Raw genomic sequence first — 15,534 nt, 5'->3', positions numbered from 1 at the left:
ATTTGCCAGCTGCCTGGGAAGCTTCTACCCCCCCCCCCCAGAGCTTCCCTGTGAGAAAGGCGACAAAGGACTGGCAGAGGGAGGCGACGGGGGAGGCTTGTGCCGCCTGGTCACGGCGCAAGCCACAGGAGCATTGGCGGAGGACGAGGTGGCGACTGCGCCCGGGCAGGTGATCTGCGGGGCAAAGCTTAAAGAAAGCCCCTCCAGCGGCGCATAGCAGCAGGGGAGCTGTTCACCATCACTCCCCCCTGGCTCCGAAATGGCGGAGGGGGACCAGGTCTACCCCACCCATCCCATCCACCTTAGCATGGCAGTCTGACTCGGGAGGGGAGTGAAAGGTTGCCGATCAAGGAATGGCCTGGCCGGGGGGAGCACAAAAAAACCATTGACTACCACCCTCAATTTCACCACATTCAGTCATCCCTTTAGACCACAGGGTTATGAGGCTCAGTGGCTTACTGACGCTGGAGATGGCCTTCGCTAGTGGTTCGAATCCTAGAACTGCATGGTGGGGCGAGCTCCCATTCCTGGCCTCAGCTTCTGCCCACCTAACAGTTCAAAAGCATGTCATATGCGAGTAGATAAATAGGTACCACTTAGGTGGGGAGACGAGCTGGCATTTCATGTGGATAGTTAGAATCCTGCTGGCACCGGATCTTCCCAGTTGCAACGTTTATTTGTGAGGTAGATTTACTGGAGGGAGAGGATCCCAGATGTCCTGCAGGAAAGCCGCTCATTTTTATTTCTGGTGCAGAGCTAGCTCGTCCCTTGTGGCACACCTCGGAAAGCACGCAAGCATGAATCAAACAGGGCTAGCAAGCAGCCAAACTACTACTCTGCATTAGCATTGTGGTCTCTTGGCTAATGTAACCACCATATGCTAAATAATGCATTGCACCAACATAAAATAATTCTACTGATAACTAGAATTGATACTAATAATGACTCTCTAAAAGAATGCAAATGAACAGCTGTCTGCAACGGGTATAAATCCTTCCATTCCCCACCATCCAGTCAGAGCTAAAGAAGCTTCTTGGATGAGAAGCGAAACGTCTTCAAAGAAAAACAAGAAAGTCCAGTTGCCTTGTGAAAAAGCATCTTTGGGTCTACTGATAATTCTTCTATTGAGCTACAGTAGTTTTATGTTACCAGTCTCCATATCCTAAACAGATGATCCCACAATATTTGTGTCCCAAACAATTTATGATTCTTCTTTTCGCCTCATCCAAGTTTGTGGTCATCACTACATCTTATGGTAATGAATGTTCATTGATTAATTATGTACAGGTTAACAATGTTCTGTTATCTCCTTCTGACAGAAGGAAAATGAGGGGCAGTAGGATTTAGTATTCTCTTCTGGCTATACTTTAGATGTTAGTGTGTAACATTGTTAACTACTTAATATTACAAGCAAGTTTGTCAGCCATGGGTCCCCCAAATGGCATACCTTCAGTTAAAATATTAAAAGCACAATATTCAGAAAGCCACCAAACAGTAACCAGACACATAGCATCTATACTTTTGCACAGACTTTTGACCATCCTTTTGCAAAGAGGCAAAAGTATTCAAACGGCCAAAGAGTCATTGTAGACCTTCTAGAAGATGTTTGCACATCTGGTTAGAAATCCACAAATAGGGCAAAACCTCTGCCTGAATTGAGAATGTAGATACTTTCACCGTTCCTCTTCTAAATGCTTCACAAGGATTGTAATTTATAGGAACATCTGGCAACATCTGTTAATTTTCCAGAATGTAACCATTACTAGAGTTTGGGGGGGGGGAACTGAAACAACCCATATGTTCATTACTATTTCTGGCATGCGTACATACAACAAAACATTTAAAGATAATTAAATTAGCATTAGTAGCAAATTGTCATCAGAAGGAATTAAAGAATATTTTTTTTCTTCTCTTGAAATAGCACAGTTGTTTCATAACATGAGTATAGTTAATTATGACTACAAATTGATTATTCAGTTGCAAAACTGTAAAAGTGAGCTTCAATGGGTACAGAAGTACCATATCCCAATCCTTGGTTGTATCATGTATTATAAATGCAAACTGCTGTTTTTAAAATTCAGAGTTTCATTGAGTAATCCAGATTTGATGCCTTCATCGCTGACTATTCTCTATAATTCTGTAAAACTTAATTGTCATACAATGTAATCAGCATCCCCCAATAATTTGTGAAGTTCACATGCATTGCTGATAAAATTACTAGTCCTCCTTGGTCTTTAGTTTTTGGATATATTATATATTACTGAGTGAATATATTACTGAAAAGAGTTTAAGAAGCCACTAAGGTAAAATCAAATTTTAAATTACAAGTTTGCATTAGTTCTTATCTAAACAGTATGTTTTTAAAAAGATCTATGATATCTTGAAATAAAAAGTTACTCAATCCATTAGTGCAGTGATGGCGAACCTTTTAGAGACCGAGTGCCCAAACTGCAACCCAAAACCCACTTATGCATCGTCGAATGCTGGGTGGGTGTGGCCCGTTGGCTGGGTGTGGCCCGTTGGCTGGGTGTGGCCCATTAAGTGGGCGTAGCTGAGGTGGTAACAGCAGACTGGGTGGGACTAAAAAGTTCAATCTATCAATTCCAACTTTGCAAGATTTTTTTTTCCTGCGAGAAGTTGAAATTGAGTGATTGAACCTTTTTTTTTTTTTTTTGCACACGGCGGCGGAGCCCTAAAGTGAAAAGGTTTTATAAAACCCAGCTGAAGGCCTAGGACTGGGGCGATGGCTTGCATGCCCACAGAGAGGGCTCCGAGTGCCGCCTCTGGCACCCGTGCCATAGGTTCGCCACTACTGCATTAGTGTAATATCAGGCTGGAGCCTGTTAAGACACATCTTGCAAGCAAAATGAAAACAATTGTTTAAGAGTCAAGTGTGGGTTACATCCTTCAATGCTACTTAAAAATATTTAAGGAAAATTTTATTGTATTGAATTAAGTAAAAAGTTATCAAATCCATTTGTGTCGTATCAAGCTAGAGCCTCTTAAGACAGACCTTACGAGCGAAATTAAAACTATTGTCTAAAGTCCAATGAGAGTTAACATCTTTCAAGATGTTTGCGTTTGATACATTTAAGGAAAACTTTTTTACTATATTGAGTTAGGTAGTGAGTTGTAATCAAAGTGCTTTCAAAAATTCTGAGTCTACTCAATGGCTTCATGTCGAAACAATTTTTAACTCATAAGGAGCAACATTGTGGGATGACAATCGGAAATATCCTGAAGAAAGACCATCTTTAAATTATTGCCTGTAGCATGCTGTGAATTCAACATTTCCTGGCAAACAATACTAAGAGATTGCATATATCATGCCGTTGGGTGTAATCAAAAAGGGTCATCTTATACCTTTCCAACAACTTTTAAAAAAGAATTAATATTCAGGAAAATTGTATCATGCTAATCTCACATGCGCAACATTTTTTTAACCTTATTCTAGAGAAGTGTGAGGAATTAGATGCCGATATGTGGAATGAATTAATAAATAAATGCTGGAATAAAGAGATAGACCAAATGTGGTTCTTAACCAGTGATCTTCAGTATTGATAGAATAGATTTTTGACTTGCAGGAAAAAATGAGGATATCCAAGTCACTTGAACTAAGCAGGAATTTGCTAACTGGGCTGATAATCAATACTCACAAATTTGAAATTGAAGGTTAATAAGATCAGACCTACAATTCAATTTTGAATTGAAACCAGGGTCTCTTAAAATCAGTACAGTAGAAAAAATACTTATAAAAGTTTGCCAATTTATTTGTATAGAAAACAGAGTAATATTAAACCCACAATAAATTATTGGTGCATTTGCAACAGGTATTTATTTTATGGGAATACTGTGGGATGAGAGGAAAAAACCCCCCACTTCATGTACATCTTTATATGGAGAATTAAAAAAAAAAACTTCAGAGAATTCAGACATAATAGTAGCTTTAGTAGGTTTACTCTGAGGGAAGCACATATTTAAAATTTAGACAAAAAAAAAACAGAAAGCAAGGGATAAAAGAAGAACTCTCCCTGATTTAATTCAAATTTGCCATCTGGCATTGTAATATTTTGAAATGTGCGTTGAACCATATTCATAGCCTAACTACAAACATCTACAAATACATCTTTTGGAGTTTTCACTTAACCATAAACCGCTATACTGTTAATAATTTCTGCATGCAATGTAATTAGCTCTTTCCTGTCTCATCAAAATGGCCATGTACAATATAGTTTTTCCTTTAATGTATATGCTTGCAAACAGTTTCCATGACAACATTTAGGTCAACCGGACAGAGGCCTAAACATTAGCTCATGTAACATAACAGTACACAAAGAATATAAAGGCAGTTCATTGTGAGGTTTTTTTAATTGACCGATTGCGTTTTGGAGAGCTGATGCTTCTTTTGGAGATTCTCCTCGGAAAGCGGCTTATTCAGGCAGACTCCATTTCTTCATCCACTGGTGTGAATTCTGGTTGTGCAATGTGAGGATAACCATAGGATCCTAGATAGGGATCTTGTTGATCTTCATAAGGATCCTCAGAATCATACAGTTGGTAGGAGTTATGGGTTAATGGCACAACTGGAACGTCTTGATCTGTTGGATCCCCGTAGCCACCTTCACCCACAAAGAAAAGACACAGTTAATGCAAGAGGGAATTAAAGCTAAAGCATCTCTAGAAACAGTCCATTTTAAACATTAAAAAAATATATAATCAGAAAATAATCTTGTAAAATTAAATAATCAACATTAACCCAACCAGAGAATTTGTTGTTAAATGTAAAAGCTATGTAAATAATCTTATATAGTAAAAAAAGGAGTCCCTGCGGATTTTACTCTGCTAGTCGTTGTTGACTTTAGGGGACGGTGCTCATCTCCATTTCAAGGCCACTGAGTCAGCACTGTCCAAAGACATTTCCGTGGTCATGTAGCCAGCATGACATTGTGGAGCACTGTTACCTTCCCACTGAAGTGGTACCTATTTATCTGCTCACATTTGCATGCTTTCAAACCACTAGTAGGCAGGAGCTGGGGCGGGGACAGGAGCTCACCCTATCGCATGGTGCTCAGTTCTCAAACCTGGGCTACAATTTTCCAGCCAAGAAGCCCAGTATCTTAACCACTGAGCCGCTACCTGCCCCAATCTTATATAGTAACCTTCTAAAAAATGGGAATATTTATTACTAATGTTGCATTAATAATATTGGGAACACTGCAGTCAATGTGAAGTGATTATCATGCAATACTTATTAAAGGCTTTAATTTTTTTTAAAAAAAAAGAAAACAAGGTTTGATCTACATCTAAATAAAGTCTATGTTGTATTTAAATTATGTCTTGTCAAGTTTAGAGACCCTTGCCCTAAACCAGGGGTAGGCAACCTTGGCTCTTTTATGACTCGTGGACTTCAACTCCCAGAATTCCTGAGCCAGCCATGCTGAGAGGAAAGAGAGAGGTTTCCAAGCTGAGCCATGCTGGCTCAGGAATTCTGGGAGTTGAAATCCACGAGTCATAAAAGAGCCAAGTTTGCCTACCCCTGCCCTAAACCATCAGTGCTGTTGGTTGAAAAAGCCTGAAGCAGTTCAATAATCATTTCTGATCTTTGTGCAAATGAAAGAAAAAACAAACTCTACCCGAAATCAGTTTCTTTCACCTTCCATATTGGTAGCCATTGTAAGGGAATGAGCCTTTAAAAATTGAAAATGAACAATGGTAAGGGATGGGGGAAAGAGGGGGAAAGGATAGGAGTAAATGGACAACAAAGAAAAACATACAGGTCAGTAAAAGACATTTCAGAAGCCAGGTTGAAGTTTATACATTCATCTTGCATTTTACATCTACATGCAAAGTTTGAGGCACCCAGGCCAAATTGTATCTTTCAGTGAATTGATAAGTGAGTGAAAGCTGGCAAACCTCTACTTGATACAGAGTTAAGGACATCTTTCTGGAAATTTGAATACACAATTATTTGTTACTAGCTGTACCCGGCCACGCGTTGCTGTGGCTCAGTCTGGTTAAATGGAAAAGAAAGAAAAGAGAAAGCGCACGTTTGTAATATGTTTAATTTCACAATGCTTGTGGGTATACAATATTTTTTGTTGTTCCATTGTCTGTGCAGATATAGAGATTGTCTGGTTTGCCGTAAAAACACGCGCGTTTTCGAATGCAACGTTGTGTCAAAATTTCAAAGCAATCGGTGAAGAACTTCAGGAGATTTAAGATTTTGAACCTATTCAAAACAACAAAGCAATTTGGCAGGTGCAGAACTTTTAACAATCAATTCAGACCCCTCAACTGGTAGAAATAACAGTGATCAAATGCTTCCCATTGCTAGCTGAAAGTCTTTTAATTCTCGCTTTTGGGGGGTTTCCCCCCCATTCTTGCAGAATTTTTCCAGTTCATAAAAAATATCTGAAAGTCACCTTAAGAGTATAAGATCTCCTTACAGATTGTCTCTAACAGGGGTCCCCAACCCCTGGGCCACGCCCCACTAGTGGAGCGTGGCCCATTCAGAACCAGGCGATGAGCATGGGTGAGTGTGCGTGCGCAGCTCCACTTGTGCAAGCAGCGGGCACTGGCGCTCATGCATGCAATTCCATTTGTACAAGCAGTCAACATGCATGCCCACCATTCATACAATGGAGTTGCGCACATGCGCGCCTACTGCTCACGCAGAATTATCCCCTCTTCCCACCCCGCTGGGCCACCAAGCTGGAAAGGTTGGGGATCACTGGTCTATAATATTCAAGTCTGGAGATTGAAATCCATTCCAAAACCTTTTATCTTTCTTTTCTACAAGAGTTTATGGCTGATTTGGAAGTTTGTTTCAGACTGTGATCTTGCTGATACAGTATATATATAGCCTCTTTTCAGCTTCACGTGATTCTGATAGAAGAAAACATTTGTACTTCAGTGTTGAACTGTGGAATCCTTGATGCTCTCTGAGCTTAGTCATTTTCTTGCAGACGTTTCACTACCCAACTAGGCAATAACAGAGTAACAGAATTGGAAGGGTCCTTGGAGGTCTTCTAGTCCAACCCCCTGCTCACGCAGGAGACCCTATACCTTTTCTGTCAAGTGGTTGTCCAGTCTCTTCTTAAAAGCCTCCAGTGATGGAGCACCCACAATTTCAACAGCTAGTGAATGTGGGGTTTGCTCCCTCTGAATGTACAGTAGCTTGCATTGCTAGTGTTAATGGGGGGTGTCCTTTCCTCCTTGTAGTTTCTTGATAAGGATATTGTTTTCTACTTGATTGTTTGTCTGGGGTTACTCCCTGCTTATCTGTTTATAAGCTGCTGAAGAGGATGTGGTTTAGTCATTTTGTTTCCTTATTATCTTTTTTAATTGTCTTTTAAATGTGTATAAATATGGTTTATTTCTGTGTATCTCTCTTAATGGCTATAGCAGGGGAAGCTACTGTCTATAAATAGGGAGAAAACGCCACACTCATTAGCATTGATGATGTTACTTGTTGGGTAATGAAATGTCTGCAGATAAGCCACTAAGCTCAGAGAGCACCAGTCTCCATAGTAGGACATAAGTAGAGATATATTGATATTTGGTTGAATCCATGTTTCCTTCTAGCTACACAATATTTCACCAATGGCTGCCCCACGACTTTAAAGCCTAACAGAGTCAACTTGCTTAGCATCTGGCAAGATGTTCTTCAAATATCTTACCCGTCCCCCTCCCCTCCAAAATAGCTTGCATGATTGTGCATGAACAGTTTGATTTTTATTTCCTTAGTCCAAAAGACTTTGTCCCAAAATATTTCAGGCCTTTCAACTTTTTCTTCTGCGTACTTTAGACACTGACTTTTGTGATGAAGTCAAAGAAAAGGTATTTTTCCAACTGCTCTTCTCTACAAAGTAGATAAGCAACCTGTGGACAACCAGTTTACTGTCAGCTAAGCTTTTCAACAGGTTATTTTTTTTAGGGATCTGTGGGTTCTATTTGTGATCCAGATCCAGCCTTGACTTCGATAGCTCCACAAAACTTCCATTTGTTAATGTTTTTCACCACTGAAATGGTTAGCTGGAAACTTTACAGATCTTATATCTCTATGGCAGTGGTGGCGAACCTATGGCACACGTGCCAGAGGCGGCACTCAGAGCCCTCTCTGTGGGCACACGTGCCTTCGCCCCAGCCCTGCCGCCCCCCACGGTCCCCTCCTCACCAGCATCCCCTCCAGAGGAGAGTCGCCCCCGGGCGCAGCCCGCGCAGAGCAGCGCTGCCAAGGACATGACAGCCGGGTAGTGGGGACAAGACTCCACCCTCACGCTCCATCATGCGCAGATGATGCTGCAGGGCGTGGGTAGAGGATGTAGCCACCATGGCGCTGCTGGGTCACCTGGGTGATCTGTTGCGGTGGGCTGTGAAGGCGGGTGCCCTGAGGGTAGGTGGGGCATGGGGTGGCGGGCAGGGTGGGGGCGGGGTGGTTTTTGGGCACTCAGTCTCTAAAAGGTTCGCCATCACTGCTCTATGGCCTTCTCCTGCTTTGTAAGAGAGAATTATTTTCATTTTCAAACGCTGCATCCATAGTTGTGAAAATAGGCAGGACACAATCACAACCTTAGCTTAAATGTGTCAGAGTGCTTGTTTACTGGTAAAATTCTATTTTCCCACCTAAGTCTAGGTCTACCGAGCCAATTAACTTACAGGGCCTTATTAACAACTTTACAGTAAAAAAAAACCAAATAGCACCAATTCATTTAAATTCCTCTAAATTTGTTCCCCTGACATACTCACTGTTTTGTTTTTCTTCCACTCTGAATCTGCAAAGAGCTGCACACAAATAGTTAGCATGCATTCAAGTTTGCAAAAAAGATGTCAAATTTAACTGGATACCACGTAGAGGTTGTGTCGACTTCTGCTCCCTTAAGGATTCACTGAACATTACAGTTTGATCGGGGATGTCTAATCTTAGACAGGCCACTATGTTGGATGCAACTAAACCTTAATTATAAAGCTTCTTCACTTGCGAGATCCAAGGGATTGTTTCATGCTGCACAACCCAACACATGGAAGGATCCCATGCAATCTAGCCACTGAGGCCAAATTTCCCTCAGTTCCTTTTGTGGCCTCTCTATTTCCAAAACAGGGGTTTTCAAGAATTGCATTTACAACCACATTTCCTCATCAATTTGGTTATATTTGTGTTGTTGACGCCTTGAGAGTAGAACATTCCTTTCTGGCAGCAGGTTGGAAGGGAAGATTGATGGAGTAGTCAAATAACTTTTCGATACATTTTGTTTGTTGTGAGGGAGAATACAAGTAGTTCTCAACTTATGACCATTCTTTAGTGACCGTTCAAAGTTACAACGGCACTGAAAAAAGTGATTTATGACTGTTTTTCACACTTAACGATCATTGCGGTATCCTCACGGTCAGGTGATCAAAATTCGGACGCTTGGCAACTGACTCATAATTATGGCAGTTGTAGCGCCCCGGGGTCATGTGATCACCTTTTGTGACCTTCTGACAAGCAAAGTCAATGAGCCAGATTCACTTAATAACTGTGTTACTAACTTAACAACTGAAATGATTCACTTAACGACTGTGGCAAGGAAGGTCATGTAATGGGACAAAACTCACTTAACAACTGTCTCACTTACAAAACAAATTTTGGGCTCAGTTGCGGTCATAAGTCAAGGACTACCTGTAGCTAGGTTGAAGCTTATGGCCAAATAACATCAAAGTCATGGCTGTCCTTTAGAGGAACCTCTTAATACTTTTGAGGAGACTTAGTAGTTTGAAAACCACTGCTTTAGTCAGAAAAAAAATTAAGATATAATCATGCAGTAGAAATAGTCAGGCTGTTCTTGGAAGATGTATGTATCATCCATTTGTTACGACATTATGCATTTTTGCTTACTGAGAGACTTAGTTAGTAAAATTCATTCTTCCATGCTGTTTGAAAGCTCATGAATAAGAAAGTTGGATGACTATCTTTCCTCCTCAGGGGAAATATATAAAATATCAGCTGAAGAAATGAAGAAGGGGATTACATGAATAAAGCATTCAGATGGGATGGAACAGATTAGTTGGATAGCATAGCAATATCATAGTAAGTGCAACAGACAAAACAAAATACTTCTAATTTTATGTAATTTTTATAAGGTTTTTTTTTCTTTTCCTAGTAGAAAGTCACATCACCTCCTTTTAAAACACTTAATGCAACTACCATTCCTGCCTTAGTAACCTTTAGATTTACTTTTGGCTCAGAAAGTTCATCCACCATTTTTGAATCTGCTTCAAGATTCATCCTGATGTCAATCCGGATTTATTTTACAGGGCTACTAGAAAGAGAGGTCAATGAAACTTTCTCCTCACAGTTGTGACCAAGTAGCCAACATGGTTAGAATCAACACATATATTTATAATGAAATTCATAATGATTGGAATCATGTTACAAACAGGTCTGGTTTTTAATAAATAAAAAAAAGTAAAAATGGTAGTTCCAAAATCGTAATGATTGCAACAATGGCTGCAAATATGCATGAAGAATACACCGAACATTAAAAGAGAGGCATTATTTTGTTGTGTAAACACCAATTCTCCTTTTGCAACAAACACTGAACACCAAAATCTTTTGCTACAGCACTTAGCTTTGAAGGCAGGCACAGAAAAATACAAGCAAAACTAAATTCCAAGCTGGAAAAGAATACTTACCACCTGCTCCATAACCAGCACAAGAGGAAGGATCACAGTACCCTGGCTGTCCAGGTGTTCCCTGTGACCCAGGAGGACCTGTGCGACCTGCTATTCCTCTAGGACCAGGTGACCCTGAAGGCCCAGGAGTGCCAGTTCGACTCTCACCTGGAGGTCCTGTGGGGTACAGGAAGCGTCAATAAGAATTTTACCTCTGCCCTATGGCAAAAAGTCAATCCCTCATTAATATTTAAGGCAGGGGTATCCAACCTTGGCAACTTTAAGACCCGTGGACTTCAATTTCCAGAATTCCCCAGCCAATGCTGGCTGGGGAATTCTGAGAGTTGAAATCCACCAATTTTAAAGTTGCCAAGGTTGGAATCCCCTGATTTAGGTTTGAACTGATGACAGAATTTCAAAATTGACTAAGCTTTTACAAGTTTCCTAGAGCCACTGTGATTGAGTGACATATGCAGTTAGTTGAACAGTGAGCAATTAGGAATTGATTCGAGGACAGGCACCTGCACTTTGGCCTGTTTTTCAAACCATGTTAATTGTGCATGTTATCAGTGCATGGGCAAACTAACAGTCACCGCATAAAAACTTGCTTAACCCATTTAGGTCAAGAATAGAATAGAATAGAATAGAATAGAATAGAATAGAATAGAATAGAATAGAATAGAATAGAATAGAATAGAACCTTGGAGGTCTTTTAGTCCAGCCCTCTACTCAAGCAGGAGAACCTATACCATCTCAGACAAGTGGCTGTCCAGTCTCTTCTTAAAAACCTCCAGTGATAGAGCGCCCACGATTTCTGAAGTTTCTCCTTAATTCAAGGTTGCTTCTCTTTTTGTTCAGTTTCCAGCCATTGTTTTTTGTCCTGCCCTCTGGTGCTTTGGAGAATAGTTTTACCCCCTCTTCTTACTGGAACACTGCTATCATGTCACCTCTATTTCTTTTCTTTAGACTAGCCAAACCCAAGTCCTGCAGCCGTTCTGCATATGTTTTAGTCTCCAGGCCCCTGATCATCTTAGTTGCTCTTCTCTGTACTTTTTCCAAAGTCTCAACATCTTTTTTGCAGTATTCCAGGTGTGGTCTCACTAGGGTTTTATAAAGTAGTACTAATACTTTGCATGATCTTGATTCTTTGCCTCTGTTTATACAACCCAGGATTGTGTTAGCTTTTTTGGCTGCTGGCTCATAGTCAAGTGATCGTCCACTAAGGCTCCAAGATCACTCTCAGTTACTGTTTTTGAGCCAGGTCTCGCCAAATCTGTACTTAAACCTTTGATTTATATATTCATATATATTCATAAAGAAACAAAGGAGGACAGAATATTGTGCCAAATTGCACATAGCGCCATTCCAACGTATTCAGGAAATTAAAAGAATGCAGAAATGGTTGTTCAGACTTGAAGGCCAGGTAGAAAGAAATATCCAAATTGGTGCATATTTTTGAAAGAAAAGACTTAGCATATTTGTCAGGAAATGCCCTTCCTGTAAACGTGAATGGTAGAACCACCTGATCCACCTTATTGGAAAAAATTGGAGCTCTACAGTACATATAATTTACCTGCTGGCCCTGGAGGACCTCGTGGGCCTTGGTTTCCGATACCTGGGTTACCTCGTTCTCCCTTTTCTCCCGGTGAGCCTGTTTAACGAAAAAGAGAGAAATCAGAACAGATGGGAGGAAAAAGAATGATACGTGTTTCTCTCTGGGCATCTTTTACTAATTAAAAGGAAGGTAGGAGGCCAAGAAAAATGATTCTGGAACCCTTGTAGCTATAAGCATCATGGAAAGTTGCTACACTGGATTTTTGTTGCATTTCCTCTTGGATGGCACAGCATTGCTAATTTGAGACATCACTGACTCTTTCTGCCTTGGTCAATAGGCAGGGAATATAGAAGAAACTGTTAAAGGCATTGGGTATGGTTAGTCTACAGCAGGGGTGTCAAACTCAATTTCATTGAGGGCCGCATCAGCATTGCGATTGCCCTCAGGGGGGCGGGTGGGTGTGGCTTACTGGGTGGGTGTGGCCTACTGGTGGGTGTGGCCAGCTCTACATCGTTCATGTCAAGGGTGCCTGTGGGGGCCTGGGCAGGAGTGGGATAGATCTGAGGGTCTCTGGCAGAAGGGGGTGGGACCAGGGCAAGTGCCAAGGCATGGTCCACTGGAGGAGCCTCACTGTTCCTCTCAGGCCATGTGGGGGGGGGCTTATGGAGCTAAGACTGAATGCGTTTCAGCATAGATGGCCATCACAAAATTGTACATTGACTCCCAGCTGGCCTGGGCCAGGGCCAAGGCAGAGGGGGCCGTTCCCTCACTGTTTCTAGGATGGCTTCGCGGGCCACATGAAACCACTTCGCGGGCTGCATCCAGCCCCCTTGTGTTTGACATGTCTGGTCTACAGAAAAGGGCTCTCGGGAAGATAAGACAGGAATTTTCCAATATTTGAAAGGTTCCAACAGAAGGGAATATTTGTAGCTCAGGATTGAACTGTAGAGTACGTGGTGCTCTCTGAGCTTGGCAGTTTGCTCACAGTCATTTCATTATTAAACTAGGTAACATACACAACATGGTTGGCCGGGGAATTCAGAGAGCTGAAATCCACTTATCTTAAATTGGCAAATTAGCTCCGGCCTTTTCCCCTTGAAGCCAAAGGCTTGTCTTCTCGGGTAGACTTTAAGACAGTACATTTAAAAAGTTCGTTGTTGTTCAGTTGCTAAGTTATATCTGACTCTTCACAACTCCATGGAGCATAGCATACCAGGCCCCCTGTCCTTCATTGTCTCCCAGAGTTTGCCCAAATCCACGTTCGCTGCGTCAATAACACTAACCATCTCATCTCTGCCCTCCCCTTCTCCTTTTGCCTTCCATCTTTCCCAGCATCAGGGTCTTTTCTAGTGGGTCCCCTCTTCTCATTTGAGCTTTAGCTTCAGTCACTGTCCTTTCAAAAGACAGTCAGGGCTCATTTCCTTTAGGACTGATTGATTTGATCTCCTGCAGTCCAAGGGACTCTCAAGAGTCTTCTCCAACACCACAATTCAAAAGCATCAATTCCATATACTTTATCTGAGGTGCTTAGCTGTCTGTAGTCTACCCCTCAACTTGATTTACAATTCCAAGGTCAGCACTTTAGCCATATGCTTATTATGGACACTCAGAACTGAGTAGCCAACTTCTGTTAAGTACTGCATTTTCAAAAGATTGCTGCTAGATGGGCTGCCAGCAGCAAGATTTTCAGAGAAAAGTTGAGCTGCAAAATGAAAAAAACAACTTTCTCTCACAACTTTCCTGCTCTGCCAGAAGCTCTACCTGAATAGCAGTCTGATTGCCTCAAATGTCTTGTTGGCAGAAAGGAAGGGTGGATATACAGTATAGCAAAAGTAAATCCATATAAACATATTGAACCACCAGGCAGTATTCAGGAAAGCAAGGGGGCTGAATTTTCCACATGTGAAGTTGGCAATTGTAAGAACTATGCTTTACTTCAAAGCTTTGTAAACCTGAACTGACTGGTGGCTCCCCTTCCATCCTTCTTTCATTTTTTCCCCCCAGGTTTTCTGTTGCAGTCATTTCACTTCCTTTCATTTTGTACTGTATATGCATGCTCAGCATCAAAGCTGGCATTTCAGGATCAGCGGCTTATAAAAATAACATGGTATATAGGGTTTCCTGCCTGAGCAGGGGGTTGGACTAGATGACCTCCAAGGTCCCTTCCAACTTTACTATTATTGTTGTTGTTGTTGTTGTTGTCATCAGAGAATCACTAGCTATTCTCTCCGTATGTTCAGTGTGAACACTTTGCTAATTGCTAAATGGCTGCATGACTTTCTAATGGCTGTAAAGAAACTGTATTAGTATTGCTTTTATAGAGGCAGGATTAGAAAGAAACTTCCTCAACAGTGGAATTCTGAAATATAGTTGGACATATGATACAATTTGCCCTCCTCCTCCTCCTCCTCTTGCAAACTCTGGATTTAAAAACCAGACAGAAGATGTTAATTTTTTTTTTCCAAATGGGCTTCCATATGGTGCTATCCATTTGAGCATAGGCGGCAGAAGCAAAACCAGACATACTTATTTCCTGAATTGTATTACAATGCCATTATGGGGTGGGTCTTGCGCAGTCAGATCACCTCACATGCTCAGGACACACACACATACACACAAAAATGGGTCCTTGTTGCTTGACAGCAAAAAACAGGCCTGGCTTGTTTTCTGCCAGTCATTGTTATTTACTTTCGAAGAACTTGCTGCAGCAGGCCTGCTTTTCTAGTAAGGAATTATTTTAAAGCCCCCCTTTGCTTGGATTGTTATCCCCTTGTTGTGTTCTTTTGTATTCCCCCCCCTTAATCCCCTATGCGCATCCTGATCACCTATTAAGGGTGATTGCCCTTCTCCATTGATCACCCATTAAGGGTGATTGCCCTTCTCCATCTGCATACAGTTTCATGCCTGTTGCTGGTTGGCTAACTAGCAACGGGGTCTTACCAGCCAATGGAATTGTGTGATTACAAGCCAGGGGAATCCCATAAAAGAGGGCTCCCCTGGCCCAGATGCCAGTCCGGATTATATTTATGCCTTGCCAATAAACCGAGAGCTGACTGTCACTCGACTCATGTCTTACTGCCTGCGCAATCTAACACTGGCGACGAAGGTGGGATCCCAGTAAGACTGCACGACAAGGGCAACCTCGTGGCAAGCAACCTACTTCGAAGCAAGAGCTCCTCCACGCAGCCTTCCGAAGCAAGAAACTATCTGCGACTCCAAGATGGCTTCCACCTCGAAATTCTCGTCTTCCCTACCGGCATTCAACCCAGAAACAAACGACTGGGCCGCATACGTGGGAAGATTCGAGCTACACCTGGCCGGGAATGGGC

General features: G+C 41.8%; 1 protein-coding gene across 1 annotated transcript in view; it reads right to left on the bottom strand.

Moving 5' to 3' along the window:
- Positions 1-3,776: 3,776 nt before the first annotated feature.
- Positions 3,777-15,534, bottom strand: part of COL14A1 (collagen type XIV alpha 1 chain) — a 136,376-nt gene continuing 124,618 nt past the window's right edge. The window contains 3 exon segments of the mRNA XM_029286115.1: positions 3,777-4,619; positions 10,672-10,827; positions 12,224-12,301. Coding sequence (XP_029141948.1) covers positions 4,351-4,619; positions 10,672-10,827; positions 12,224-12,301 — 503 coding nt within the window. The 3' untranslated portion in view covers positions 3,777-4,350.

This window comes from Protobothrops mucrosquamatus, unplaced genomic scaffold, assembly GCF_001527695.2.
Source record: "Protobothrops mucrosquamatus isolate PMUCROS unplaced genomic scaffold, P.Mucros_1.0 scaffold2934, whole genome shotgun sequence".
Taxonomy (NCBI): domain Eukaryota; kingdom Metazoa; phylum Chordata; class Lepidosauria; order Squamata; family Viperidae; genus Protobothrops; species Protobothrops mucrosquamatus.
Note: the sequence above shows the minus strand (reverse complement) of the source record. Positions and strands in the feature narration are given on the sequence as shown.